The following is a 26873-nucleotide window of genomic DNA, read 5'->3' as shown; positions in this document are numbered from 1 at the left end:
ACAATCAGGACAAGGAGGTGGGGTGGTGGGGCCCCAGCATCCCTGATTTGGGTCTCCCTAAGCTGCTGTGGCTGAGAATTGCAGTGAGGAGGATGAAGGACACTGTGGTCCATCACACCTGTACGGGGGGCGATGGGAGTGTGAGGACTACATGCTGATCCTGATCCCAGTTCCAGTCCTAGTGGAGAGGATTAGGAGGGGAGGTGGTGTCTGTTGTGTCTTTATTGTGTAAGTGGTGGGACATGGGGACCACGTGCCAATCCCAGCCTTGCTCCCAGTGACCTTGTACCAATCCCGCTCCCAGCCCCACTCCTGTGTGACCTGTGCTGGCTACAATCTTGCTGCCTGTGTAACCCTGTCCCTGCCCTGCTTCCACTTAGGCCACTGCTGACCCTGCTCCTGGTGTGACCATATCCCGGGAGCTCCCGGTGTGACCACATCTTGGGAGCTCTTGGTGTCACCGTGTCCCGGGAGCTCCCGGTATCACCATGTCCCAGGAGCTCCCACTGTGACCATGTCCCAGCCCCTGCTCCTGCTGGCCCCTGGCTCAGCAGAGCCGCCGCTGCTGCCAGAGCTCCTGGATGCGCGGGAAGGGCAGCGCAGGGCGCAGGGGCCGGCAGAGCGCGGGGTCGGCGGCGCGGCCGGAGCGCAGGGCGCAGAGCAGGGCAGCCTTGCAGGGGCCGCCGCAGGGCTCGCGGGGCGGGTGCCCCTTGTGCAGGTGGAACCAGAAGAGCTGGAAGAGCGGCTCGTCGTCCTGCATGCGCCGCACCAGCCGGTCCCAGTCGGCGGGGAAGGCCGCGGGCAGCCCGTAGGCCTCGCGCGCGCCGTAGAGCCGCCGCCAGCGCGGGGCAGTGCCCGGCGGCGCCGCGTTGGCCTCCGTCAGGTTTAGGATGAAGGTCTCGTGGTCCAGGACCGCGTGGGAGCTGCCGGGGTAGGAGCCGGCCACCTCATACACGCGGTACCCTGCAGCGGGAGGGATGGTCAGCGCTGGGGACTGGCCTGGCTCGGGGGGACGCGCGGCGGGGCTGGGGCCGCACCGGGATTGAGGTTGATGTAGGTGGTGACACTTGGCGCGACAAAGGCGATGGAGACAGGACGTGTCAGCGTCTCCTCATCGTAGAACAACTCGAACTCGTCCAGATGCGTGTGCCCGAAAAACTGCGCCGCGATGGTGCCCTCGAACCTGCCAGGGTGGGTGAGCAGGGGTGGCATCCCCAGAGCCTCAGCCTGGAACCCCAACCCGGGCCTAGCCCTGAGGTCCGGTATGTGGGATGGGGGTGTGGGATACATGGGGTGGGGGTCTGGCAGACGGGGCGGGCAGTCTGGTGCACGGGATGGCACACAGAGAGAGAGCCCAGGCTGTGCGGTAAAGTCTGCTGCAGAGGTCCAGCATATGGGGCAGGGGTCTGTCGTGTAGGGCAGGGGGACCATGTGTGGGATGGGAGTTCAGGGTGTGGAGCCAGGCTCTGGCTTGTGGGGGTTCTGGTGTGGGGGACAAGGGCACACAGACAGGGGTCCAGCACATGGGGCTGGAGGCCAGGGCATGGAATGAGGGTCTGGCATGTGGGGTGGAGCACATGGTCAGGGGTCTGGCACGTGGTGTGGGGTCTGAGCAGGGGTCAGGCACTGACCTGCTGATGATGCGGTAGTAGTTCCAGCTCCAGCTGTGCAGACAGTGGGCTGGGGGGATGTGCCCGATGATGTGCACCTGTGGGCAGGGAGCCAGGGCTGGGGGCTTGCCCAGGGCCCACCGGGACCCCCCATGGCCCCTCAGAACCCCCCCACACCTTCTCCCCATCACGCTCAGCATCTGCCAGGACCCCCATGAGCCACTGGAGCTGCCCTGCAGGGTCAGTGGCGTTGATGAGAAGCCAGAAGTTGGCCTGGGAGCAGAAGTTCATGTTGAGGGAGACGAGGCGCAGACCAGGCCAGACCTGTGCCGTGTAGAACCCTCCAGCCCTGTGTGGAAAAGGGAGATCAGTGCTGCATCCCCTGAGCCACAGACCCTGCACCCATCCCACGGACCCCCAGCTCTCTGCCACCTGCTCTGCCCACCCTCCTACAGCCCCCATCTGGGAGCCCCTGTTACCCCACAGCCCTCTCTGTACCCCAGCCAGCCATGACCCCCCTCCTTACACCTCTCCGCCCCATGAAGCTGAGCCATCTGCACCCGGCCCCAGCGAGCCTGGAACCCCCACTGCCCCTCCAGCATGGAGACCATGCTGTCTCCTGCTAGTCCTGCGCCCCCAGTAGCCCCGAATCCCCTGCTCTGAGCCTCAAGTCTGTGCTGCTGCAGCGCCCAGAACAGCTGACAGCCCAGAGCCCTGCAGCCTGCCAGCCCTGTGTCCCCTGATCCCTGGTACCCCAAAAGCCACAGACCGAGGACCCCCGCCCCTGTGCCCTCCTGCCCCCACAGCCCCTGAGCGGATGGAGCCCTCCCTGGCCCCGTGCCCACCGCAGGGTGTGCAGGGCGGCGGGGGGCAGCCAGGGCTGCCAGGCCTCGGCCATGGCGTCGTACAGCCACGCGGCCGAGCGGTTGCCCCGCACGTAGGGCGGCGGGAAGGCGTTCACCGGCGTGGCCTCGTGGTTGCCCACGGCGGGGAAGACGCGCAGCCCGCCGAGGCGGGCGCGCAGCAGGGCCGTCACGGTGCGCAGCGCCCGCAGCTGGTCCCCGCGGCTCTGCTGCCACACGTCGTGCGCGGGGATGTCCCCGGTCCAGTACGCTGCCGCGAAGCCGCCGGTGCCGTTCCCGGTGCCGTTGGGGAGCTGGGCCAGCAGCGAGTCGATGGTGTGCAGGGGAAGGTCACACTTGCTGTAGGAGCCCCAGAAGCCCGCCGCCCCCGGCCCCTCGCGGGGCGCCCCGCGGCAGCACAGCGGGTCGGGGCAGGCCGCGGCGCTGCCCGGCACGTACTGACGGTCCCAGTGCAGGTCCGTGAGGAAGAGGATGCGGGCCGTGGGCGCTCCGGGCGGCGGCGGCGCGGGCGGCCGCACCGGCGGCTTGGGGGCAGCGGGCAGGGACAGGTTCCAGGCGCCCAGGATGTCCCAGTGGCCGCAGCGGGGGCCCAGCAGCAGCCCGCAGGCCTCGGGCGGGCGCAGCACGGAGCGCGCCCAGGCGGCCACCACGTCTCCTTGGAAGAGCTGCACGGCCTGGCGGCACACGGGCGGCCGCGCCAGCCGCAGCTCCTGGCACAGCCGCGACGCCACGCGCCCCACGCGGGCCACGTTCGGCTCCAGCTGCGGGGGGATGGACACTGGCATGGTCCCGGCACCCCACACCTCCTGGCACCCCCGCTGCCCTCCACCCACCAGCTGCCCAGGACAACCCCTGCACGCTGAGCTCAGCTGCTGTCACTGGCCTGTGCCCGTCGGCACCGCCGGCACGGGCACGGCTACCCCGGGAGGGGCACGGCACCGCCCGGGAGGGGCACGGCACCGCCCGGCTCCTGTCACTGTCCCACACCTGCCGGCCACCCCAGACCGCTCAGCTGGATATCCCGAGGCCAGAAGGGACCCACACGATCCTCCAGCCCCTCCGTTCCCCTGCTCGGTGCCCTCCTCCTTCCCTTCCCGTCCCCGCCCCAGCCTGTCCCCGTTCCTGTTCCTGTCCCAGCCCGTCCCCGTTCCCCCGAGCGGAGCCGCTGGCACGGCCCCGCCCGTCCCCGCCTCCGTCCCCGCTGGTCTTTCAGCCGTCCCAGCTTGTCCCCGCCCGTCCCGATCCCGACCCGTCCCTGTCCCCATTCCCAAGCCGGTCTCGTGCCTGTCACAAGCCCCGACCTGCCCCGGCCCGTCACGAGGGACCGGCCCGGCCTGTCCCGTCCTGTCCCCTCTGTCCCTGTCCTGTCCCCCATGTCCCCGTTCCTGTCCCAATCCTGTCGCCCCCGCTCTTCCCGTCCTGGTGGCCATCCCTGTGTCTCGCCCGGTGTTCCAGCGTCCCCCCGGTGCAACCCGGTGTCCCGGCGGTCCCCGATCTCCCGTGCCCACCTGCAGCGCCAGGTCCAGTGCCCCGAACAGCACCCGGCAGGCCGGGCACGACACGTTCTGCCAGCCCCAGCGCGGCGCCGCCGCCACCACCAACTGCTCCTCGGGGCCGGGCGGCAACCCCGCCGCCACCGGCAGCGCCAGCAGCACCAGCGCGGCCAGGACCAGCGGCAGCGGCGGCAGCGGGGCCAGCGGGGCCAGCGGTGCCAGCGGGGCCAGCGGGGCCCGAGCCCCGGCCGCCATGGCCGAGCGAGGGCGGGGCCGGCTCGGGGGCGGGGCCGGGCGGCGCCATTTATGGGCGAGGGGGCGGGGCAAGGCCGCAGAGTGGGCGGGGCCACGTCGGGCGGGGCTGCGGGCCCGCCCCCGGCGCCATGGCCGAGAGCAGCGGGGGCGCGACCAATGTCGCGCGGCTGGGGCGTGGCCACCCGGGGCGGGAAGCCGTATGCAAATGAAGGAGCCGGTCCGACGTTCGAGCGCGGGGCAAGATGGGAGATGGAGTCCTGGGGCGGCCGGGGTCCCCGGGGTCCCCCTCCCCTGGGGTCCCCCTCCCCTGGGGCGCACGGCCAGCCCCTTGGGCCGGCTTCGGGTGCACCGGGCCCGGGGTCCATCCCCCCAGCTGCCGCCGCCGCCGGGCTCAGCAGTTCCCAGCCCGCAGCCCCCCGATCCCCGCGCGGCGCTGGCCCCACGTCCCGCCCGGAGCTGCCCCGCGGAGCCTCCGTGCCGGCGGGGCAGGAGCGCTGGGAGCAGCGGCGCAGGTGGGCACGGGGTCAGTTTATTGTGATCGTAGCCGGGGAGCAGCGGGGGAGACCCCTGGGCTGGGGGTTCCTCCACCTCCCTCAGCCTCCGACCCGCCCGGCCCCAAGGCTCCTCCCGCCCGCCCCTCGCCCCCGCCCAGCCGGGGCTCGGGGCCACTGGGATTGAGCGGGGGATGCTGGGCGAGGGCAGGCGGCTGGGGGTGCACCGGAGTGGGGCACGGGGATGCTGGCAGGGCAGGGGTTCATGCTTGGGGGGTCCTGCTGGGGGTGTCCAGCTCGGGGGGGGGGGGGGGGCAGGCACTGCTGTTAGGGGGCCTAAGGGGGACTAGTTCAGGGGTCCCAGGCTGCTGAGAATGGTGTAGCTGAACTTGGAGAGAAAGGTGTTGGCCATGGGGGCTGGTGGGGGTCCAGCTGGCGTGGGCCCCAGGCACTGGTGTTGGAGGGCTCGGGGGGCTCCAGCTCGGGGGTGCCGGCTCAGGGGGGTCCCAGGCTGCTGACAGTGGTGTAGCTGAACTTGGAGAGTGAGGCACTGGCCATGGGGGGCTCGTCCTCGGGCGGGCGGCGGGGGCAGGCGCGGCGGCACCCCCAGCCCGCACAGGTGGCCCCGAAGGCCTTGCGGAAGCGGCGGTTCATGAAGCAGTAGATGAGGGGGTTGGCGCAGGCTGAGGTGTAGGACAGCAGGTGGATGAAGGCGATGGGTGTGCCCGAGAGCACCCGCTGGGCTGCCCGCGGGGCAAAGGCACGCCAGGTGTTGGCGGTGAAGATGGGCAGCCAGCAGAGGAAGAACATGGCCACGATGACCACCAGCATGCGGATCACGCGCCGCTTGGCCGCCAGCTGGGCCCCCGAGCTGTTGATGCGGGCCCGGTCCTGCTGCGCTGCCCCCAGCGCCCGCAGCTCCAGCGCTGCACCCGGACGGGACAGCTGCAGGTAGCACCCGTCACCCTCATCGCAGGCGGGCGCTGGGTCCCCCCCAGTGCCACGCTGGGCTGTGGAGTGAGGAGGCATGGTCACGGCCATGGCACCAGGAACACGCTACACCCCAACACCGCGGGAGCACCCTCCAGGAGGATGGGATGGGGACATGGAGATGGCAATGGCACCATGGGGACATGCTGCATCCCACGGCTACAAGGAGGTCCCCAGGAAAGGGGGATGTCCCTGAGGAGCACACCGCTGTGGGAGCAGGGGTGAGGGCTCAGCCGTGCCTCCCCTGCTAGGGTGGGCACTCTTCCCACAGAGGAGTCACCCCCGGCATCACCCCCGCCCCATCCCCTCACCTGCCACCTCCCTCTTGACGTCCAGCTCAAAGCGGATGCCGCGGTAGAGCTCGCGGGAGATGAGCCCGTACGCCACCGTCATCACCACGCCCGGGATGAAGAAGAGCACAAGGAGCAGCAGGACGTACCTGGGACAGGTGTTCCCGGTCACTCGGCATCCCCGGAGGCCCGTGCTCCCCCTCCCTCGCCGGGACTCACCAGGCCTGCCGGACGCGCTCACTGGGCCAGTGGTGCGTGCACTGCGCGGGGGTCGGGCGGGGGGCCGCGGGCCGCGTGGTGCTGTACACGGCGTAGGGCAGCATCAGCAGTGCTGCCAGCGCCCAGGTGCCCGCGATGACGCGGCACGCGTGGGACCGCGTCTGCCAGGCGCGCGACTGCAGCGGGTTGCAGATGGCACTGTAGCGTTCGATGGCGATGGCCACCAGGCTGAAGGTGGACACGGCCACCGAGACCCCTGCGGGTGGCGGGGGGCACCAGTGGGCATGGCGTGACGCTGCAGTCCCCCGCCTCCTCCCGAAGCCCCCCCGCTGTATTCCGTGCACCCGAGGTAGGGATAACCCCCCGCGTATCCACGGGGGACGGACGAGCCCCCTCCCCGTGCCCCGGGTACCGACAAGGCAGGGATGAGGCCCCCGCGCCGTGCCCCACCCCACCCATGGGGGAGGCACAAGCCCCCGCCCTGCCACACCCTACCCATGAGGTATGCGACGAGCTTGCAGACCACGTCGCCGAAGATGAAGGCGCCCATGAGGCCGGGCAGCAGAGTGAAGGGCATGCAGCACAGCGCCAGGAGCAGGTCACTCAGGGCCAGCGACAGCAGGAAGCAGTTGGTGACGGTGCGCAGCCGCCGGTTCAGCGCCAGCACGGCCACCACCAGCGCGTTGCCCCCGACGCTCAGCACGAAGATCAGCACGTACAGCACCACGCGCACCGCCACGTCCAGCTCTGCGGGCAGCGGGGCACGGCGCTGCATTGGCACCCCGGGTGCGCCCCAGAGACACTCTGAAAGCACTCCCGAGGCCACCACAGAGCCTCTCCCACGGCACCCCGAGGGTAGCCCGGTGCCCCCCAGACACGCTCTGAAGGCGCCCCAAAGGCGCCCCAGCACAGGCCCAGGCACTGGGACACCGGGGCTCCGACATGACCGGCGGAGCTCGGTGGAGACCCATCAGATGAGTGCATCGTTTCCCCCCGTGTGGCAGCCGCCGGGATTTGGGGTGAACCCCGCCGTCCTCATCTTAATTCCTTAAGGCTGAGGGACCCTTATCCAGGTGGGCGCTCCCATACTGCCCACCCTCCGCCTCGGTGCTCCCCGGGCGGCGCGGGGACCGGGCACGTCCTGCCCGGAGAGCGGAGTGAGAAGCCGGAGCAGGGGCCCCAGCCGGGGGCTGGGATGGGATTAGGGCTCTTGGTTCTGGTGGAGGGTGGGATGGGGGTGTGCCAGCCGAGGGTCCAGCTGGAGGTCCCAGCCCCGGCAGTGGGGACTGTCTGTGTCCGTGGCGTCCCTTCGGAGTCCCCTCCACCCTCCTGCTGCCACCGGCACAGCCCGCCGTGTTCCCCCAGGCAGCGCCGAGATCCGCATCGGAATCCCTGGGCAGTGCCGGGGCCCCCGAGCCCGCGGCCGGGGCGCGGGGACCGGGGATGGCGGGTGTGATGAGGGGCACGGCGGGGAACGGGAGCGGCGGCGGTCGGGGAGCGGCAGAACCGGAGCGCAGGGCGGCGGGCACCGGGGTGGCACGGCGGGACGAAGCGGGCTGCCGGCGTGCCGGGGAACGCAGGGCCGGGCACGAAGCGGAGGTTCCTTCCCGGGTGCATCCCGCTCCTTCCCGCGCCCCCGCTCTCACCTCTGGGCGCCGGGGGCCCGCGGAGGCCCCTGCGGAGGAGGTCGCAGACCGAGCCGTTGGTGCCGTTGCCGGTGCCGGGTCCGTTCCCGGTGCCGTTCCCGGAGCGGCAGAGCATCTCCTGCAGCGACTCGTTGAGAGGCCGGGGGTCCATGGCGGGGACCCCCCCGCCTGCCCCCGCCCCTCCTCCGGCAGGAGGCACCGGGAAGGATCAGGCACCGGCAGCCTCCGGGAGGGACGAGGCTCCGATCCGCTCGGAGCCGCCGGTGGATAAGCGGGGGCGGCGCCCGGCGCGGGGCGGGCCGGGGGCGGGGGGCGGTGGCGGCGGCGGGGGGGCCCGGGGGGTGCCGGGGGGCGCGGGGGAGGCGGGAACGGGGGAAGCCCGGGGCGGTGGGGACGGGCGGAGCCACGGAGAGCACCGGGAGCGGGGCTCGGGGAGTACCGGGCTGCAGCCGGAGTCCCGGGCGGGCCGGGCAGCCTGTGGGGCTCGCCGGGAGCGCTCTTGAGGCACCGGGCGACGGCGACGGCCGTCACCGCGATGTCTGTCACCGCGCCCGTGCGGCTGCCCCGGGACGGCCCGGCGGGGCTGGGGGTCCCGAGCTGGCTCCGAAACTCCGTGACCCTGACCCGTCCCCATCCCGGCTCCTTCCTCGTCCCTGTCCCCGTCCCGCAGCAGCAGCTGTCGGTGTCACCCGACAACAGTGGTCGCTGCGGCGTCCCCATCCAGGACACCCCTCAGGACTAGTCCCGCGGCATCCCCGCCCCTCGTGGGACCCCGAGCCCCTGAGCCCCGGAGACACCATGCGCTCCCATGGGTCTCTGTGACCCAGAGGGACCCCGTGCCCTGGGCAGAGCCCGTGCCCTGCTGGGACCATGTGTGCCACTGGGACCCCGCACCCCAGTCTGCCTCTGTGCCCTGGGCAGCGCCTGTGCCCGGAGGGGACCCTGTGCCTCGAGGGGAGCCTCTGCCCGCCTGGGGCCATGCATGCCACGAGGACCTCGTGCCCCAGTGTGACCCCGTGCCCCGAGGGGCCGCTGCACTGTGGGGGTATCGTGTGCTTTGGGAGGACCTTGCATGTCGCTGGGCCCCTGTGCTCTATGGGGACTGAGTGCCGTGTGGGGCCCCTGTGTTTTGGAGGGGCCCTGCGCCCCAGTGGGACCCTGTCCACCTGCAGAACCTGGTTCCCGGGCAGGACCCTGTGCCCTGGGGGCACCCTGCACCTTGGAGGGACCCTGTTCCCGCAGGGGACCGTGTGCCCTGAGGACAGCCTGTGCCTTGGTAGAAGCCTGCACTCTGGAGGGGCTCTGTTCCCCGGTAGCACCCCGTGGGCTGGCGGGCCGCTGTCGTGGGGCCGTTCCTGCCGTTCCTGCTGCCCCGTCCTCCCGCTCTGCTCTGCCCCGCAGCTGCAGCCGTCCCTCGAGGCGCCGGACGCGCAGGGCCGCGCGCAGGGCACCGGCCTCCAGCTGTGCCAGCAGCCGTGCTGCCCGCGTCTGGAGCCCCTCCAGGGCCACCTCCAGACCCTGCAGCCGCCGCTCCGCCTCGGCCTCGGCCGCCAGTGCCGCCGCCTCAGCTCCGGTGTCGAGTTGGCCCATGCGCAGCAGCAGCTCCCGGCCCTTGGCTTCCATGGCAGCACGGGCACAGGGGAACTCGGCCAGCACCTCGGCCAAGTCCTCCTTGCCCAGGCAGAACAGGTCCGAGTACCCGATGCTCAGGATGTTGGCCGTGCGCCGGTTCCCTGCCATGTTGCCTGTGGGGCAGGGGGCCGTGAGCCCGGGGGGGCCACGGGGCAGAATCGGGGCGCAGCGTGGAGCTCACCCTTGATGTTGATGAGGCTGATCTCCCCGAAGTAGAGCCCCTCGCCCAGCACGGCCAGCTGCGTGACGCCGTCCTCGGCCACCACGGCCAGGCGGCCCTCGCGGATGAAGTACATCTCGCGGCCCACGTCCCCGCGCCGGCACACAAACTCGCCGGGCCCAAAGACCTGCGGTCGCAGGCGCAGCACCAGCTGCCGCAGCACGCCGTGCTCCCAGCTGCGGAACAGCCCCACGCGCCGCAGGGCTGCCAGGTGCACGCTGGCGGCCACCTCAGCCTGCAGCCCCTGCGGCAGGTGCTGCAGCACTTCCCACTCGGCCGGCAGCTTGCGCTGCGCCCGCAGGTGCTGGTGCCAGCGCGCCACGCGCCCCGCCAGCCGCCCGTCCACGCCCCTCGCCCGCAGGTAGCGCCGCACCGGCCCCGCGTCGGGGTAGAAGGCGGAGGCGGCCGAGCTGAGGTTGACGATGACGGTGCTGATGCTGCCGGTGATGGTGGCGAAGCCCAGCACGGCCAGGAGGAAGCCGGCGGTGAGGAAGAGGAACTCCTCCTCGCGCTGCGGTGCCGGCGTGTCTCCCACCATGGCCAGGACCAGCGTGGAGAAGTAGAAGCTGTGCAGGTAGCGGCGCAGCGGTCGGGTGAAGCTGGGGCAGACCCAGGGGTCAGCACCCAGCCCCAGGCGTGCCGACAGTGCGAAGTAGAGGCAGCCGTGCCAGTGGATGCCCAGCAGCAGGTACAGCATCAGCTTGGCCACGCGGAACACGTTGGGCCGGCCCGTGCGCATCTCGCACCGGTCAAAGGCCTCGAAGAGTCGCGGCAGCCGTAGGCAGCGGTTGGCACGTGCCGCCGGCACCCCCGCGACCCTCGGGACCCCTGGGAGCAGACAGAGCAGCTCGGTGGGCAGCACGGCCAGCACATCCCAAGGGAAGGTCCAGGAGCCCAGATAGCGCCGCCGTGTCCGCCTGACGTCCCGCACCAGGATCCCGTCCTCCAGGAAACCTGAGTGGGCGGCCAGGGCAGCCATGGACTGCAGGGCATCCATGCCTGGAGGGGCAGGAGCTGCTCACCTCCCTGTGTGGCAGAGGGCTCGCAGCAGAGAGCGTGCAGGTGCCCAGCGTGGGGCACAGGAGCCCTGGATGGGCACCCTGGGGGTGGCACTGGGGCTCCCTGGGCTGCCATGGGGCTGAGGGGGTGAATGGCAGGTGCTGGGACTTGAGACCACCCACCCAGACATCCTCTGTGTGGGGCTGGGTGGTGTCTGTACGGGGTGAGAGTGCACATGTGTGTGTGTGCATCTGCACACCTGTACACATACATGCTTGCATATATGTGTGTGTGTATGTACACACCTGCACATGTGTGTACACATATGTACATCTGTGTCTGTGTCTTGTGTACCTGTGTGTCTCTGTGTGTGTGTGTACACGCCTGTGTGTATGTGTGTCTGTGTGTCTGTGTGTACCTGTGTGTGTGTGTGTGTCCATGTCTGTGTGTGTACACACCTGTGTGGAGGTGCACGGCCATGTCCAGCAGGTACAGCGCGTCGCTGAGCCCGTCCAGGGCCTGCCACAGCCCCGCGTGTGCCTCCTGCACCTCGGAGAAGCAGCACCTGGAGTACAAGTGGCATCACGAGGCATCACTGGGACGGGGCCAGGACACCCCACGCCCTCCCCCAACCCTCCTGCCTGGCACCTGAGGATGAGGACGACCCAGTTGTAAAGGATGGGCAGCACCATGAGGCTGATCCACCGGTAGTGCCAGTCCCCGACGGGGTCCAGGCTCCAGTTCCGGGGGGCAGCAGTGCACCTGGGGGTGCAGAGGCACCTGGGCTCACCCGTCCCCGTTTGGGATGCCTCTGCCCCCGCTCAGCCCCGGCTGCCGGCGGTTCTAAGGCTGGGCCAGCGCCCCAGCAGCTGTGGGACGGAGGGTCCCTGCGGTGCCCCTACCCCGCCCCGCCGGAGGCAGCCGCGCCCCGCTTACCCCGTGGAACGTCCGGTGCCGCTGCCTGGCCTGGCTGTGGCCATGGCTCCAGAGGTGCCGCTGCGCTGGAGCCCGGCCCGGCGGCGGGACGGGAGGGAGCCGAGGGTCCCGGTGGGATCCTTCAGAGCGGGGATCCCGCGCGTCCCGGTGGCCGGGGGTCCTGCGCACCTGAGCGCCTGCCAGGCGCTGCCGCCTGCCCCGGTGCCGGGCGTGGTTCCTCACGGGGACCCAGCCACGCTCCTGCGACACCGGCGTGTCCTAGCAACGAGGGGTCCCCAGGGTACCCACTGGCCCCCGGGACACCTGGGCTGACACAGCCACCGTGCCAGGTCCGCCGGGCACGCCGGGGCACGGAGCCGTGGCCATGTGTGCCGGGGCTCAGGTGAGCCTCCAGGAACAGCCGCCGGTGCCAGGCGGTGCCCGTGCAGAGGCGGCGGCAGCTCCCAGCGCCCGGTACGGGGCTGCCTGGCACAGGGTGCTCGGTACAAGGTTACCTGGCACAAGGGTGCCCAGGGCCAGGGAGGGCCCGTTTCTGGGGTTCTGGGCGTTCCCGGTACCGGGGTGCCCGATTCTGAGGTGTTCAGTTCCGGGAAGTGCAGTGTGCAGGGGCTATTCGGTGCAGGGTTACCCGGTACTAGGGTGGGCACTTACAGGGGGTCCCAGTACAGGGGTGGCTGGGCCAGCGGGATGCCCAGCTCCGAGCGGTGCCCGTGCTGGGTTCTCGGTTCCGGAGTGCCAGCACCTGGGTACCGGGTTACCTCTGCCGGGCTGTCCCGGTGCCGGGGTGTCTAGGACCGCGGGGTCCCGGTACCGCCGTGCCCCAGTACTGCGGTGTCCCGGTACCGCAGGGTCCCGGCACCGGGCTGTCCCTGTGCTGGGGTGTCTTGGTGCCGCGGTGTCCCGCTACCGCGGTGTCCTGGTGGTGCCGGGCTGTCCCTGTGACGGGGTGTCCCGGCGCTGGGCTGTCCCTGTGCTGGGGTGTCTCGGTGCCGCGGTGTCCCGGTACCACGGTGTCCCGGTGGTGCCGGGCTGTCCCAGTGTCCCGGTGCCGCCTGTCTCGGTACCGCCTGTCCCGGTGCTGGGCTGTCCCGGTGTCCCGGTGCTGGGCTGTCCCGGTTCCTGGTGTCCCGGTGTCCCGGTGTCCCAGAGCCGGGCTGTCCCTGTGCCAGGCTGTCCCGGTGTCCCGGTGGTGCCGGGCTGTCCCGGTGTCCTGGTGTCCCGGTGCCGGGCTGTCTTAGTGTCCCGATGTCCCGGTGTCCCGGTGCCGGGCTGTCCCGGTGGTGCCGGGCTGTCCCGGTGTCCCTGTGGTGCCGGGCTGTCCCGGTGTCCCGGTGTCCGGTGCCGGGCTGTCCCGGTGATGCCGTGCTGTCCCGGTGCCGGGCTGTCCCGGTGGTGCCGGGCTGTCCCGGTGTCCCTGTGGTGCCGGGCTGTCCCGGTGGTGCCGGGCTGTCCCGGTGTCCCTGTGGTGCCGGGCTGTCCCGGTGTCCCGGTGTCCCGGTGCCGGGCTGTCCCGGTGGTGTCGTGCTGTCCCGGTGCCGGGCTGTCCCGGTGATGCCGGGCTGTCCCGGTGTCCCGGTGTCCCGGTGTTCCGGTGCCGGGCTGTCCCGGTGCCGGGCTGTCTTGGTGTCCCGGTGTCCCGGTGTCGGGCTGTCCCGGTGTCCCGGTTCCCGGTGTCCCGGTGTCCCGGTGTTCCGGTGCCGTGCTGTCCCGGTGCCGGGCTGTCCCGGTGGTGCCGGGCTGTCCCGGTGTCCCTGTGGTGCCGGGCTGTCCCGGTGATGCCGGGCTGTCCTGGTGTCCCTGTGGTGCCGTGCTGTCCCGGTGCCGGGCTGTCCCGGTTCCCGGGTCCCGGGTCCCACGCGCCCCGGCCCCGCCCCACTCAGGGCCTAGCCAATGAGCGCTCGGGCTTTCTCGGCGAGGCCACGCCCACCAGTGGTATGGGCGTGTCCCCGTGCCGCGGGGGCGTGGCCCAGCGGCGGTGGGCGTGGCCCGCGCGCGCGGTGCGTCGGGCGCGGCGGGAAGATGGCGCCGGCGGAGCGGGGCCCGTGGCGGGGGCGGGCGGTGAGCGCGGCACCGGGGCGGCACCGGGAGTGGCCGGGGAGCGGCCGGGGGCGCCGGAACACCGGCAATGGGGACCCTGCCAGCGGGGACAGCGGGAGTGGGGCGTGCGTGGAGCGGGCGTGCCTCGGGGCAGGTCCGCCCGCCCTTGTGCCGCGACGCTGGGGCGCCCGGGCCGCCGCCCGCCCTTGGCCCGCGGGGCCGGAGGCACCGGCCCGGCCCCGGCGGTGTCCGGGGTGAGAGCGGCGGGGGCGGGCCCGAGCGGGCCGCAATGCCGCGGAGCGAGGGCCCCGTCCCGCTGAGGCCCCCGGGGTCCCGGGGGTCCCGGCCCGCGTCCGACGCCTCCTCTGCCCTCCTCAGGTGCGGCGCTGACGGGACGGGACCGCCGCGACCTTGACCCAGGTAGGGCCCGGCCCCGCGGCATCCGAGGGCCCCGGTTCTGCGTGACCCCGGAGCCTGAGGGCGTCCCGGTGTCTCCATGGCTCCGGGCCTGAGGATGCCCAAGTGAGCAGCACCTCCCGCGAGCCGGGGGACCGCGGCCCTGGGCTGTGACAGCCTCTCGCCTCACCCAGACCACCGGGGCCTACCGGCGACCACCCTGGCGACCCCTCGGTGACCCCCACACGGTGCTTCGGTTCCCGCGTGCATCGGAGGGGCCGGTGCTCGTCACCCACAGCCTCCTGGCACTGGGTGCCATCCTCTGCCCGTGGAGGCCATGCCCCGGGGTCCCTGTCCTTGCCCTGCTGGCACCTGGTGTCCCCGTGCCCTCGGTGTCCCTGCCTGCAGTGTGGCTTTCCCTGGTCTGGTGGCACCTGATCACGCCCCAGTGCTCAGCTACTTGCTGCCCGGGCGGAGGGTGCTCCGCCACTGCAGCCCCTCTGGGTGACACTGGGGTGGTGCACAGCCCCGTGCTGTGCCCCCGTGGCTGGGTCCTTTGGCATGGGACAGGCACAACCAGGTTGGGGTGAGGGGGCACTGGTGCCAGGACAGCAGTGGTGACAGCTGGTGTCCCTGTCCCACCAACATGGCTCTGGCCGTGTGTCACACGGGTCCCTGCTCTATGCGTCCCGGTGTGCCACACTGGGGCCTTTGGTTCCTGCTGCCGGGGCCGCAGTGCTGGGTGGCAGGGCTGGCACTGCCCCGGCATTCAGTGGTGCTAACTTTAGCAGCCACACGAGCGCTGGCTGTGGGTGGGACGGGCTGAGCCGGGTATAAATAGACAGGCCCTGCCCGTGCTGTGTCCCACTGCCCTAGCTTCAGCCACTTTCCCTTCCTGTGCCTGTGGTTTGGGGTGTCTTTAATGGCACTTCCACTTCCCCAATTGCTTGCAAGGGCTGTGGCACTGGCTCTCAGAGCCACTGCCCTCCCGACATGCTGGTGGGGCACTGGGGGGCCCCTGCGGTGTCTCTCTGTCCCCAGGCACAGCGGTGCTGCCAGCTCTGGGGCCTTTGTGCTCAGTGCTACACTGGTGCCTGTAGTGGCAGTGCTGGTGCTAGGGCACGGGGCCCTAAAAATATCCTGGCAGCACTGTCGTGCTGCACCGGCCATGGGTGCTGCTGGGCATGGGGGTGGGCAGCTGTCCCAGCTGTCCCGGTGTCCTGTGGCTGCTGGGCACTCCCCACACCCATGCTGGGCCAGTTCCTGGTATAAAGTCCAGTACTGGGTGTGAGCAGGGCTGGGATCCAGAGTCCTCCAGCCAACACTGCTCCGGCATGCTTGCCTGGCCCAGTTCCCTCTGCTCTGGCTCTTCTGCCTGCCTTTCCTCTTGATAGCCATTTTTTCCTCCTGACCTTCTTACTTCCTGGCTTCCCTGCTCCTTTCCCTTCTACCTCCCTCCCTGCTGCTGGTGGTGAGGTTGGGCCGGGGGTCTCTGATGGCCCCTCTCCCTGCAGCCTGCTGGCAGCAGCATGGAGAGAGGACCCTGGCATCCTGCCCGCTCCCCTGTGCCCCCACGGTGGTGCCAGGCCGCATCCAGCCCGGCTGGTGTGCCGCGGTGCTGTCTGTGACCCCGTGCTGATGGAGAGGATGAGCTGGCTAAGCAAGCTGACCCCACGGGCGGGCGGGCAGCGAGCCCCCCGCAGCGCCAGCCTGCAGCCCCCCGTCACCGCTGACCCCGAGACCTGCCTCATGGTCTTCAAGAACCACTGGGCACAGGTGAGTGGGGCAGGGGGGCAGCGAGCATCCCCGACCCTGCAGCCCCCAGCCCCCACTGCCAGGCTCTGTCCCACAGGTGCTGCGGATCCTGGAGCGGCGCGGCAGCAAACCAGCCCCTGATGACCTCAGCGCCGTCCGCAACAACACCTACCAGATGCTGAACCTGCTGGCTGAGGACCGGCCCTGGGGGGACGGGGACAAGGACAGGTCACAGGGGGACGGGGACGTGCCCTGCGGGCCCATCCTGCAGTTTGTGGCTGCTGAGAACCTGCTGGAACGGCTCCTGTGCTGGCATCTGCAGGGCGACTTCACCGAGGACAGGAAGGTCTGAGTGAGGGGAGCGGAGGGGTCTGTGGGGGTTTGTAGGGAGGCTGGGACAGCCTGGATCCAAAGGGTGAAGGTGCTGGGTTGAGGGTCAGCCAGGCCAAGGGTAGGGCAGTGTCCTATGGCATTTTCAGGTTGGACTGGGGTTGAGACTACCCGAGCCGTCCTGAATACTCTGTGACGCTGGAGGAAATTCCTCATGGAAGGAATTTCCTCCTTCCCTGTCACAGATGGCCCAGGGCAGCGCTGGAAGCCCCAGCCCTGGGGGGATTTCACAGCCACGTGGATGTGGCACCTGGGGACGTGGTTGTGCTGGAGGAACAGCGGGACCGGGTGGTCTCTGGGCGGTCCCTGTACCTTTTGGCGTGTCCCTGTTGCCAGGTGGAGCAGCTGAAGCTGTACGAGATGCTGATCAGCCAGGCCCGGCAGCCCCTGCTGCGGCACAAGGCGGTGCTGACGCCGCTGCTGCGCCTGCTGAGCGTGTGCGCCGAGCCCGCCTCGGCCCCACTGGAGAACAGCCTGGTGCTGCTGCTCAACCAGCTCTGCGTCTCCGTGGCACGCGAGCCGGCCATCCTGGAGCTCTTCTTCCACAGCCACACGGACCAGGGCCCCGCCAACCTCATCATCTTCTCGCTCCTCATCCCCTTCATCCACCACGAGGGCGCGCGGGGCCAGCAGGCTCGCGACGCGCTGCTGCTCATCATGGCCATGTCGGCCAGCAACCGCGCCGTGGCCCAGTCCATCACCGACAACTCCTACTTCTGCCCGGTACGGATCCCCGTGGGGCATCCCCCTCCCCGGGACACTGCCGGGACCCTGCGCTGCTGGCCGGAGCTGGGCCAGCTGGAGCAGGAGCCATGGACAGTCCTAGAGGGAGAGAGAAGTCCTGCCCTGGCTTGGGGATGGTGGAGGGCAGGGCTGGAGATTATGGGGGGCTTGGGAATGGTGGAAGCTGGGCGATGGAGAGGTTGCAAATGATGGAGAACTTCGGGATAAAGGGCTTGGAGGTGATGGAATGTCTACAAGTTATGGTGGGTTTGGAGGTGACAGAGTAGTCTGGAGATGGTGGAAAGCTTGGGGATGAGGAGCCTGTAACAGGGTGCTTGGTGGTGATGGGAGGCTTGGGGATGGTGGAGGGCCCAGCGTTGGGCTGGGGATGAGGGGTCCACCCCCTGGGGTCAGTGGTGGATGCAGGGCCCAGCCCAGCTGCCCTGCCTGGAGCGCTGGGGTGGGGCAGGTTTGTCGGTGGCAGGTTCCGGGGCTTTGGGTTGGGTCCAGCAGCCGGAGGTGCGAGGGGCTGCGGGGCAGCCGAGTACATGTGTTCCCAGGTGCTGGCCACGGGCCTGAGCGCCCTGTACTCCTCCCTGCCCCGCAAGATCGAGGTGCGAGGAGATGACTGGCACTTCCTGCGGCGGGAGGACTGGATCGGCGTCTCCTCCCTCGTCCTCTTCATGAACTCGCTTGAGTTCTGCAATGCCGTCATCCAGGTGGGGCTGAGGGGCGGCGAGGAACTGTGAGGGGCTCCCAGCCCCATAGGGGGCTGCCTGACCCCCCTGTGGCCCCTCAGGTCGCCCACCCACTGGTGCAGAAGCAGTTGGTGGATTACGTCCACAATGGGTTCCTCGTGCCCGTCATGGGGCCGGCGTTGCACAAGGTGAGGGACCCCTGGCACCGGCTGTGGGATGGGGATTTCCTTGGGGGTCTGCTGCCCGTACCTCTGCCCGTGTGGTTGGGCAGGGCCCCATAGTGCCCGTCGCTGTGGCTCCCAGCTGCACGTGCCCCTCCTGCAGACCTCGGTGGAGGAGATGATTGCGAGCACAGCGTACCTGGACTTGTTCCTGCGCAGCGTCAGCGAGACGGCGCTGCTGAAAACCTTCCTGCGCTTCGTGCTGCTGCACCGGCATGACAACACCACCATCCTGGACACGCTGGTGGGCCGCATCAACAGCAACTCCCGGGTGAGCCTGGGGCCCCCGCGGCCCCCCAGCATCCCTGTCCTCATCTTTATCCCATCCCCAGTGTCCCCATCCTTGTCCAGTCCCCATCCCCTTCCCCTGTCCTGCAGTGGGGTGGGTGGCACTGCCCCTGTCCGCTCCGCTGCCCCTCTGACGCCCTGCGCTGTCCCCAGCTGTGCATGGTGTCCCTGAGCCTCTTCCGGACCCTGCTCAGCCTCAACTGTGAGGATGTGATGCTGCAGCTGGTGCTCAGGTGAGGGGGCTGGGGTCACCTGCTGCTGGCCCACTCTGAGGGCTGCTCTGGGATGGGCCTGGGGTGTTGCTCTCAGGTGGGCACGTGGATGTGAGGCAGCCACATCATTTGCCCGCCTGTGAAGGGGCTGGGGTCCTGTGAAGGTCCCTGTCCCCATGTGTCCCCTGCAGCTGCCCTGTGCCACCCTGCCCGCAGGTACCTGCTGCCCTGCAGCCATGTGATGCTGAGCCAGAAGCGGGCAGTGCGGGACCTGGACATCTATGGGAAGACAGCGGCCAAGTTCCTGTCCCTCATCCCACGCTGCTGCCGGCCCGAGAGCCCCCCACTGCCCCGTGACCGGGATGAGGAGCCCCCGTCCCGGGCCAGGGGTATGCCACTGTGGACCCTCAGAGCCCCTCCACCTCCCAGCTTGGTGCTGAGCCTCACCCCACCATCCCCATGGCTCCTTGGGCCCTGTCCCAACACTGAGCCCTCTCCCCAGATGCCTGCAGCCCCTCAGACTCTTTCCTACCCTGACTTGGCACTGAGCTGTCCCATGCTATCCCTGTGGCCTCTTAGGCCCTGTCCCCCTCCTGGCTTGATGTGGAGCCCTGTCCTTGGGTCTCCATGGCCGATTGTAACCCACCCCTGCCCCAACGTGTTGATGAGTCCCAGGTGTGCCATCCCTGTGGCCCCTCATGCCCTGGCCCCATCCTGTCCCATTGCTGAGCTCTGCCTTACTGTCCCCTTGGACCTGGTCCCAGCTCAGTGCTGAGCCCGTGGTGCCATTCCTGTGGCAACCTGAGCCCCATCCCCACCCCAGCTGGCACAGTTCTCCATGCCATGTGATGTCCACGTACTTGAGCCCTGTCCTGGCACGGGGCTCCCCTGTGCCATCCCTGCAGCTGCTGGGACCCTGTTCCTCTGCCAGCTCAGTGCTGAGCCTCGTGCCACCATCCCCGTGGCTCCTGGAAATTTCCCAGCCACGGCTCGCTACTGACCCCGGTGCTGACCCCAGTGCTGCCACCCCGGTGCTGCCCCCCCAGTGCTGCTCCACTGGTGCTGCCCCCAGTGCTGCCACCCCGGTGCTGTCCCCCCAGTGCTGCTCCACTGGTGCTGCCCCCAGTGCTGCCACCCCGGTGCTGTCCCCCCAGTGCTGCTCCCCTGGTGCTGTTCCCCCCAGTGCTGCTCCCCTGGTGCTGACCCCAGTGCTGCCCCCGGTGCTGACCCCAGTGCTGCTCCCCTGGTGCTGTTCCCCCCAGTGCTGACCCCGGTGCTGACCCCAGTGCTGCCCCCGGTGCTGCTCCCCTGGTGCTGACCCCAGTGCTGCTCCCCTGGTGCTGTCCCCCCGGTGCTGCTCCCCTGGTGCTGTCCCCCCAGTGCTGACCCCGGTGCTGACCCCAGTGCTGCCACCCCGGTGCTGTCCCCCCAGTGCTGCTCCCCTGGTGCTGTTCCCCCCAGTGCTGCTCCCCTGGTGCTGACCCCAGTGCTGCCCCCGGTGCTGACCCCAGTGCTGCTCCCCTGGTGCTGTTCCCCCCAGTGCTGACCCCGGTGCTGACCCCAGTGCTGCCCCCGGTGCTGCTCCCCTGGTGCTGACCCCAGTGCTGCTCCCCTGGTGCTGTCCCCCCGGTGCTGCTCCCCTGGTGCTGTCCCCCCAGTGCTGACCCCGGTGCTGACCCCAGTGCTGTCCCTCCGGTGCTGTCCCACCAGTGCTGCTCCCCTGGTGCTGTCCCCCCGGTGCTGCCCCCAGTGCTGCTCCCCTGGTGCTGTCCCCCCCGGTGCTGACCCCGTGTCCCCTGCAGGCCACGGCAGCCCTGGCGCAGACGCCCCCCCGGCACCGAAGCCTTCCACGCCATCCCGCCTCTCGTTCTTCATGCGCCAGGCCAGCGTGGGCCCTGCCGAGGCTGCTGCCCCCCGCTCGCCCGGGGCCCCCGCGGGCAGCCCCCCCCGGCCCGGCCCCCGGGACGAGGTGGCGGAGCTGGACAGGAACTACCTGGAATACCTGCGGGACGCGCGGCACAGCATCGACCGCTGCGCCTGGGCCTGCCGCGTCTGGTCGGCGCCCTATGACGGCGAGGACCCCCGCGCCCCCGGCCCCGTGCCCGACCCCGACAGCCCCGTGGGGCGGCCCCCAGGACCCCCCACCCCACGGACTAAGAAGCGGGGGCTGCCTGAGGAGGGGGCACGGGAGGTGCCGGGGGGACCCCTTGGGGGTGACGAGCCCAGGGCTGGGGGGCCCGGCCCCGAGCCCCAGGATGGGGGGACACTGGTGAACGGGGCACACGGAGCGGCCGAGCCGGGGCGGCCGGAGGGGGACGTGGTGGTGAAGAAGGTCCGTCGAAGCCCCCGGGGCGAGGGGGAGGGCAGTGGGGGGGCTCCGAACGGGGCCCCTCGGGCGCAGCCCCCCGGCTGGGAGCCTCTGCCCTCGGTGGACTCGCTGTTGGAGGAGCTGCTGGCCCGCGCGCCTGCCGAGCCCCCTGGGGCCGGCGTCTCCATCGAGACCTTCACGGAGGAGCTGCGTGAGATTGAGGCCGAGATGCAGAACGGGGGCGTGGGGGGAGCCCCGGCCACCCCCACAGAGCCGCCTGAGCCGCCCTTGTCCCACGAGGAGGAGGAGGCCTTCGCCAGCTTCGCCGCGTTGCCCGAGGGGGACGTGGGCACCGGGCGGGCACCGCCGCGGCCCCCGGACCCCCTGGCGCAGGTGGTGGCCAGCCCGCCGCGGGCGGTGGGGCCGCCCCCCAGCCAGCCCTTCACAGGTGGGCACGGGGGCACAGGGAGGGTCCCGGCTCGCTGCGGGGCCCTGCCTGACCCCCCCGTGTCGCCAGGCCCTTTCGTGTCGGTGCTGTTTGGGAAGCTGGAGAACATGCCCCACAACTCTCTGTACGTCAACTTCCTGCTGACGGGGCTGGTGGCCCAGCTGGCCTGCTACCCCCAGCCTCTGCTCCGCTCCTTCCTGCTCAACACCAACATGGTCTTCCAGCCCAGCGTCAAGTCCCTGCTCCAGGTATGGCCCCGGGGAACCCCTGCTCTCATGGGGTCATGGAAAGGGTTTTAATCCTTTCTAACCCCAAGACCACTGAGTTTACCCTGTGCTGCCCAGCCCCTGCCCCGTGTCCCAGGTGCCACAGGCACATGGCTGTAGCCCCCTCTGGGTCACCCCTTTCCTGTTGGGATACCCTGTGCTCAGGGGAGTACCCCATCTGATGGGGACCCCTGGTCCTGTGGGGACCCCGTGCTGTGGTCCTGCAGGTGCTGGGCTCGGTGAAGAACAAGATCGAGAGCTTTGCTGCCACTCAAGAGGATTTCCCAGCGCTGCTCTTCAAGGCCAAGAAGTACCTGATTGCTCGGGGGCGGCTGGACTGGGCTGAGGGGCCGGGGGCTGTCCCCGCCCTGCGGCGCACCGACACCCTGGGTGAGGACATGGCCGTGCCTGGGGGCTGGCGTCTGCCGGGGCGGGGGGCTGGGGGTTCTGCGGGCAGCTGGGAGTGGCACACGGGGCTGGGGGCTGCATGTTGTCTTGGATAGGGAGCTGGGGGCTGCTCTAGGCATTGTCTAGGGTCTGGGGGCTGCACGGGGGGCTGGAGGCTGCACGGGGGCTGGGGCTGCACTGGGGGCTGGGGGCTGCACTGGGATCTGGGGGCTGGGATCTGGGGCTGCACTGGGATCTGGGGGCTGCACTGGGGTCCGGGGGCTGGTATCTGGGGCTGCACTGGGATCTGGGGGCTGCACTGGGGTCTGGGGGCTGGTATCTGGGGCTGCACTGGGATCTGGAGGCTGCACTGGGGTCTGGGGGCTGGTATCTGGGGCTGCACTGGGATCTGGGGGCTGCACTGGGATCTGGGGGCTGGGATCTGGGGCTGCACTGGGATCTGGGGGCTGCACTGGGGTCCGGGGGCTGGTATCTGGGGCTGCACTGGGATCTGGGGGCTGCACTGGGGTCTGGGGGCTGGTATCTGGGGCTGCACTGGGATCTGGGGGCTGCACTGGGGTCCGGGGGCTGGTATCTGGGGCTGCACTGGGATCTGGGGGCTGCAATGGGGTCTGGGGCTGCACTGGGGTCCGTGTGCCCCCGGTCCCCCTGCCCGGTGCCCCTGAGCGCTCCCGGTGCCGCAGCCCGCAGCCGGAAGCCGTCCCTGGGGGAGCTGCTGCTGCGCCACGCCAACAGCCCGACACGTGCGCGGCACGCGGCGCAGCTGGCGCTGCAGGGGCTGCGGGACGGGGGGCTGCACCCCCTGGCCCCCCCGGCGCGGCACGGCGAGGCCCTGCGCGTGCGCAACGCCGTCTACTGCGCCGTCATCTTCAGCGAGTTCCTCAAGGAGCTGGCGGCCATCGCCCAGGCCCACGCCGTCACCTCCCCGTTCCTCACCGAGCCCCCCGAGGAGTGACCCGGGCCCCTTGCACCCCGGACTCGGACCTTTTTAATTTATTGGGGTGGGCCGGGCCGAGGCTGGCCGTGCTGGAGCGAGCGGCCGCCCGCGCCCCACGCCCCGGGGAGCAGGGCAGGACCCTGGCCCCGCGGGGCTGGCGGGGCGGGGGCCGCGGGGCGGGCTGGCTCTGCCCCCCTCGGCCCCGGGGGTTCCTGCCGCCCGCCCGGCCGCTCTCTGTGCACCCCCGGGGCGTGGGGCTGGGGGGGCTGTGCATGGGGAGGGGCTGTGTGTCTGTGCTGTGTAAAACCCTTGGCAATAAAGGGTCTGAGCGAGGGCACTGCCTCCCCCGTCTGTGCAGCTCTCGGGGCGTGGGGGGTTGGCCAGGGCACCCTGCAGGGCACAGCCAGGGCACCCCTGCACGGCCAGGGCACCCTGCAGGGCCGGGATTGCATCCTGCTGCTGGCCTGAGACACCCCGTGTCTGCTCCCCCTCAGCTCTGGGGGCTCTGGGGGTCTATGGGCTACCCTGGGGTGCAGCTGTGACTGTTGGGGGACAGCAGGCAGGCCGTGGAGCAGGTGGCAGCATTTGTTCCCTGGGTGTGGGGTGCCCTGCCCCCAGGTGCCACCACAGTTCCCATCCAGTACTGACCGGGGACACCCTGGGCCAGCCCTGGGACCCTGCTCATGGCCATCACCCAGAGGCTGACTGCTCACCGCTGCTGCTGGGCTGAGGGGGGAGATGCAGGTAACTGGGATGGGTGGGGATGAGGATGATGAGGATGGGGTGGGATGGGATGAGGTTGAAGGGGATGGAGCCTCAGTGGTCGTGTCTCCTGGGCTGCTGGGGGTTCTGGGGGCACTGAGCCTTCTGGGCCACGACTTCATTCTCTGTCCCAAACACCCCCTGGCTCTGTGGCCTGTGGAACAGTGACTGGAAAATGCCGGGGTTTCCCGTTCCAGTAGTTCATGTGTTTATTCCTGTCCGTGTCTGCAGCTTTTCTCCAGCTGCATGATGCTGACCCTGCTGCAGCAACTCTGGGGAGCAGAGTGGGGTGAGCTGGATTCCAGCCTTGTCCCCAGCAGTGTCCCTTGTCTCTGCAACTTCACCCAGCTGGCAAAGGGATGTGGAGCCGCCCCAGGCTGGGATCTGGGGCTGCTGCCCGAGTTGCCTGCAGCCTTTTTCCACAATTGCCAGTGGATCTTTGGGGTTTTGCCCCAGAGGAGGTCATGTCTGAAACATCAGACAGTGGAGCCAGCATGGCAAGGAAGTGCCCTGGGCTGGCACAGCCTTCCAGGGCTGTGTCCAGTTCTGGGTCCCTCGATTCAGGAGACACCTGGAGGGGCTGGAGCGTGTCCAGGGCAGGGAACAGAGCTGGGAAGGGGCTGGAGAGTTCCTGAGGGAGCTGGGAAGGGGCTGAGCCTGGAGCAAAGGAGGCTCAGGGGGACCTTGTGGCTCTGCACAGCTCCTGCCAGGAGGGGACAGCCGGGGGGTCGGGCTCTGCTCCAGGAACAGGGACAGGAGGAGAGGGAACGGCCTCAGGCCGGGCCAGGGCAGGCTCAGCTGGGACAGCAGCAGGAATTTCCCCATGGAAAGGGTGCTCAGGCCCTGGCAGGGGCTGCCCAGGGAGCTTTGCAGTGCCCATCCCTGCAGGTGTCCCCTGGAGGTGGCACTGAGTGCTCTGGGCTGGGGACAAGGTGGGCATGGGGCCCAGCTGGGACTCCCTGGGCTGGGAGGGCTTTTCCGTTCCCGGTGTCACGCTCCGTTCCCGGGGTCACGCTCCGTTCCCGGTGTCACGCTCCGTTCCCGTTTCTCTCCGGAACTCCGGAGCGGCTCCCGCTGTTCCCGCCCCCCCTCGTGGCGTCACTTCCTGCCCCTGGCCCCGCCGCCGGGGTAACCCGCGCCCCGCGCGCGCCGCGGCCTCTTTCCGGCCGCGCTCGCCAAGATGGCGGACACGCAGGTGGGGTGCGCGGGGCCCGCGGGACAACAGCACCGGGACGGCCCCGGGGGCGCCTCCGAGCGGCCACACCGGCCCAGCGGTTCTGGGGGGCGCGGGGGAGGCGGCCCGGACCCGCGAGGGGCGGTGGAGGCGCCGTGCGGGAGGGGCGCTCGGTGCCCTAAGGGAGGGGGAGGATGCTGAGGGGAGCTGTGGGTGGTCTGGGTGTGGGGGGGACACCCGCTCCCCACGGGGGACTCGCTCCCCTCGGGGACCCGCTGCCCGGCGTCGGTGGGGCGGAGGGCTGCGGAGTTCCGGAGTGCGGGGGGGGGGTGTCGGTTGGTCGGGATTTTGGGGCGGCGGGGCAGGACGGAGGGGCCGCGCTCCGAGGCTCTGGGGCGGTGCAAAGCTCGGTGCCTGGGGTTGGAGAGCTGGCGGAGAGAGGCCATGTGTCAGGCAGGGGGACGGAGGCGCGGGCGGAATGTCGGTGCCCCGGGGCTATCGGGGAGCAGAGCCGAGCCCGGAACTCGGGACGGGTCCCGGTGCCCCGAGGGCTGCGGGAGGACAGAGGGTCCCGGGGCTGGGGGGAAGGATCTCGGTGCCCGGGGTTTCGCAGGGAGGGCGCGGCAGGGTCCCGGTGCCCCGGGCCGGGCTCGCTCTCGCTGGGCGCGGCCCTTGCCGGGGTCTCGGTGCCCGTTCCCCCGTGCTGACCCCCCTGTCCCCACCCCCAGACGGAACGCGCCTACCAGAAGCAGCCGACGATCTTCCAGAACAAGAAGCGAGTGCTGCTGGGTGAGGGCGGCAAGGAGAAGTTGCCCCGCTACTACCGCAACGTGGGGCTGGGCTTCAAGACCCCAAAGGAGGTGAGGGGGCTTGGGCTCAGGACTGGGCCCTGGTAGTGCTGATGTGGGTGCAGTGCTTTGGGGGTTCCGTGCTGGCATTGGCAGCGTTGCTTGGACTCGGGGCCTCTGGTGGCTTTTCCTCACCTGCGTGTTCTCTGGGGGCACTCAGAACACTGGGAGATCTGTGTGGGCTGCCTGACACCCGCCTGTCTCTGCAGGCCATCGAGGGCACCTACATCGACAAGAAGTGTCCCTTCACTGGCAACGTCTCCATCCGGGGCCGCATCCTCTCAGGTGAGCTGGAAATCCCCAGAGGGGTCCCGTGGCAGATGTGGGGCAGGTAGCCAAGGTAACCAGCCCCGAGGCCCCGTAGCCTGCCCCGGTCCTGGAGCCGCAAATGATGCCAATCTCACGATGGTCTGCCGAGCCCGCGTGGGCCTGACGACACTGCCACACGGCTTTACTGATGCAGGTGACAGGACCGGCCGTGCTGGGTGGGATGGGAGGTGTGCTAGAAGGGCCTGGAAAAGAGCCACGGTGGGGTTTGTGAGGCACGGGGAGCCATGGGCTGGCACTGAGCGGCCGGCGCCAGGAGAGACTCCCGGAGCTGGGCCGTGTTGCTGCCAGGCGCCGCAGCCATCCCTGGCGGGCCCTCGTGGCTCAGGTGTGCGTGCCCTGGCGCAGGTGTGGTGACCAAGATGAAGATGCAGCGCACGATCGTCATCCGCCGCGATTACCTGCACTACATCCGCAAGTACAACCGCTTCGAGAAGCGCCACAAGAACATGTCTGTGCACCTGTCCCCCTGCTTCAGGTGTGTACTGTCCCTCGGCCGTCCCTACACCCAGGCAGGCACGCTGGCTGCACAGCCCGTCCTGCCCTGGAGCCTGCTCGCAGGTCATGATGTTCAAACTCACGATGGTCTGCAGAGTCCCCCGGGAGGGGCTGCTGACAACGCCTGTGGCATTACTGAACCGCGGGGCAGGTTCCGGGCACCGCCTGTCCCGGCAGGGACAGCCGGGTCGGTGGCTCTCAGGGACAGGTGAGCCCCGGGAGCGCCTGACGCCAGGTGTCATTGCAGGGATGTGCAGATTGGGGACATCGTGACGGTGGGTGAGTGTCGCCCGCTCAGCAAGACCGTGCGCTTCAACGTGCTCAAGGTGACCAAGGCTGCAGGCACCAAGAAGCAGTTCCAGAAGTTCTGACACCTGTGGGGACAGGCTGGGAGGAATAAATGCTGGGAAGGTGGAGCTATCTGTGTGTGAGCTGAAATGAGCTGTGTGCAGTGCAGACCGGGACTGCTGACTGTGGGCTCTGGTGTGGTGCTGGGGACCCAGGCAATGGCAGAAGGGGGACACTGCAGCTGC

The 26873-nt window shown here is 70.0% G+C and overlaps 5 protein-coding genes and 2 non-coding genes across 9 annotated transcripts; 4 read left to right on the top strand and 3 right to left on the bottom strand.

Annotated features, from left to right (window-relative positions):
* Nucleotides 1-204: 204 nt before the first annotated feature.
* Nucleotides 205-4246, bottom strand: SMPD1 (sphingomyelin phosphodiesterase 1). Its single transcript, XM_021538783.3, has 6 exons — nucleotides 3982-4246; nucleotides 2456-3234; nucleotides 1788-1959; nucleotides 1632-1708; nucleotides 1038-1183; nucleotides 205-963 (listed from the first exon to the last, which is right to left on the bottom strand). Exons 1-6 carry the CDS (start codon nucleotides 4219-4221, stop codon nucleotides 548-550), a joined length of 1830 nt encoding a protein of 609 aa, XP_021394458.3. The 5' UTR covers nucleotides 4222-4246; the 3' UTR covers nucleotides 205-547.
* Nucleotides 4247-4734: 488 nt separating this feature from the next.
* CCKBR (cholecystokinin B receptor) lies at nucleotides 4735-8135 on the bottom strand. The gene is made up of 5 exons (XM_085588130.1): nucleotides 7858-8135; nucleotides 6707-6958; nucleotides 6212-6467; nucleotides 6014-6141; nucleotides 4735-5722 (listed from the first exon to the last, which is right to left on the bottom strand). The coding sequence occupies exons 1-5, from the start codon at nucleotides 8006-8008 to the stop codon at nucleotides 5208-5210; spliced, it is 1302 nt and encodes a 433-aa protein (XP_085444256.1). The 5' UTR covers nucleotides 8009-8135; the 3' UTR covers nucleotides 4735-5207.
* Nucleotides 8136-8464: 329 nt separating this feature from the next.
* CNGA4 (cyclic nucleotide gated channel subunit alpha 4) lies at nucleotides 8465-10838 on the bottom strand. Its single transcript, XM_085588149.1, has 2 exons — nucleotides 9671-10838; nucleotides 8465-9602 (listed from the first exon to the last, which is right to left on the bottom strand). Exons 1-2 carry the CDS (start codon nucleotides 10704-10706, stop codon nucleotides 8596-8598), a joined length of 2043 nt encoding a protein of 680 aa, XP_085444275.1. The 5' UTR covers nucleotides 10707-10838; the 3' UTR covers nucleotides 8465-8595.
* Nucleotides 10839-13588: 2750 nt separating this feature from the next.
* Nucleotides 13589-23065, top strand: FHIP1B (FHF complex subunit HOOK interacting protein 1B). Of its 3 annotated transcripts, none has more exons than XM_085588035.1 (14): nucleotides 13589-13702; nucleotides 14060-14101; nucleotides 15592-15853; nucleotides 15930-16178; nucleotides 16559-16945; nucleotides 17554-17664; nucleotides 17745-17831; nucleotides 17968-18135; nucleotides 18306-18385; nucleotides 18581-18753; nucleotides 20167-21120; nucleotides 21190-21368; nucleotides 21614-21776; nucleotides 22478-23065. In XM_085588035.1, exons 3-14 carry the CDS (start codon nucleotides 15716-15718, stop codon nucleotides 22747-22749), a joined length of 2961 nt encoding a protein of 986 aa, XP_085444161.1. In that variant the 5' UTR covers nucleotides 13589-13702; nucleotides 14060-14101; nucleotides 15592-15715; the 3' UTR covers nucleotides 22750-23065. The 3 variants fall into 3 exon arrangements, with proteins under 3 accessions (XP_085444161.1, XP_085444155.1, XP_085444169.1); XM_085588029.1 differs by having other exon boundaries at nucleotides 17506-17664; XM_085588043.1 differs by lacking the exons at nucleotides 13589-13702; nucleotides 14060-14101 and having other exon boundaries at nucleotides 15718-15853; nucleotides 15916-16178; nucleotides 17506-17664.
* A 1584-nt stretch (nucleotides 23066-24649) lies between these two features.
* RPS11 (ribosomal protein S11) lies at nucleotides 24650-26760 on the top strand. The gene is made up of 5 exons (XM_021538727.3): nucleotides 24650-24688; nucleotides 25396-25527; nucleotides 25725-25800; nucleotides 26191-26320; nucleotides 26588-26760. Exons 1-5 carry the CDS (start codon nucleotides 24674-24676, stop codon nucleotides 26709-26711), a joined length of 477 nt encoding a protein of 158 aa, XP_021394402.1. The 5' UTR covers nucleotides 24650-24673; the 3' UTR covers nucleotides 26712-26760.
* On the top strand, nucleotides 25899-25982 carry LOC116184337 (small nucleolar RNA SNORD35). The gene has a single exon (XR_004149100.3). It is a non-coding gene; the product is annotated as a small nucleolar RNA SNORD35 (small nucleolar RNA).
* On the top strand, nucleotides 26402-26488 carry LOC116184336 (small nucleolar RNA SNORD35). The gene has a single exon (XR_004149099.1). It is a non-coding gene; the product is annotated as a small nucleolar RNA SNORD35 (small nucleolar RNA).
* Nucleotides 26761-26873: the final 113 nt, after the last annotated feature.

Source organism: Lonchura striata, chromosome 1 (genome assembly GCF_050655825.1).
Source record: "Lonchura striata isolate lonStrDom1 chromosome 1, ASM5065582v1, whole genome shotgun sequence".
Taxonomy (NCBI): domain Eukaryota; kingdom Metazoa; phylum Chordata; class Aves; order Passeriformes; family Estrildidae; genus Lonchura; species Lonchura striata.
The sequence above is the reverse complement of the archived record's forward strand: the minus strand, read 5'-3'. Positions and strand labels throughout refer to the sequence as shown.

Coding starts and splice junctions, on each gene's coding strand:
- SMPD1 (XM_021538783.3), bottom strand. CDS start 4,221: ATGGCGGCCGGGGCTCGGGCCCCGCTGGCCCCGCTGGCACCGCTGGCC. Junction 3,235..3,981: donor CACTGGACCTGGCGCTGCAG/GTGGGCACGGGA, acceptor ATCCCCCCGCAG/CTGGAGCCGAACGTGGCCCG. Junction 1,184..1,631: donor TACTACCGCATCATCAGCAG/GTCAGTGCCTGA, acceptor CCACCCTGGCAG/GTTCGAGGGCACCATCGCGG.
- CCKBR (XM_085588130.1), bottom strand. CDS start 8,008: ATGGACCCCCGGCCTCTCAACGAGTCGCTGCAGGAGATGCTCTGCCGC. Junction 6,959..7,857: donor CGGGCCCCCGGCGCCCAGAG/GTGAGAGCGGGG, acceptor CGCTGCCCGCAG/AGCTGGACGTGGCGGTGCGC. Junction 6,142..6,211: donor GAGCGCGTCCGGCAGGCCTG/GTGAGTCCCGGC, acceptor CACCTGTCCCAG/GTACGTCCTGCTGCTCCTTG.
- CNGA4 (XM_085588149.1), bottom strand. CDS start 10,706: ATGGATGCCCTGCAGTCCATGGCTGCCCTGGCCGCCCACTCAGGTTTC. Junction 9,603..9,670: donor CAGCCTCATCAACATCAAGG/GTGAGCTCCACG, acceptor CCTGCCCCACAG/GCAACATGGCAGGGAACCGG.
- FHIP1B (XM_085588029.1), top strand. CDS start 15,716: ATGGAGAGGATGAGCTGGCTAAGCAAGCTGACCCCACGGGCGGGCGGG. Junction 18,386..18,580: donor ATGCTGCAGCTGGTGCTCAG/GTGAGGGGGCTG, acceptor CCCTGCCCGCAG/GTACCTGCTGCCCTGCAGCC. Junction 21,777..22,477: donor GCGGCGCACCGACACCCTGG/GTGAGGACATGG, acceptor CCGGTGCCGCAG/CCCGCAGCCGGAAGCCGTCC.
- RPS11 (XM_021538727.3), top strand. Junction 25,528..25,724: donor GCTTCAAGACCCCAAAGGAG/GTGAGGGGGCTT, acceptor CTGTCTCTGCAG/GCCATCGAGGGCACCTACAT. Junction 25,801..26,190: donor CCGGGGCCGCATCCTCTCAG/GTGAGCTGGAAA, acceptor GCCCTGGCGCAG/GTGTGGTGACCAAGATGAAG.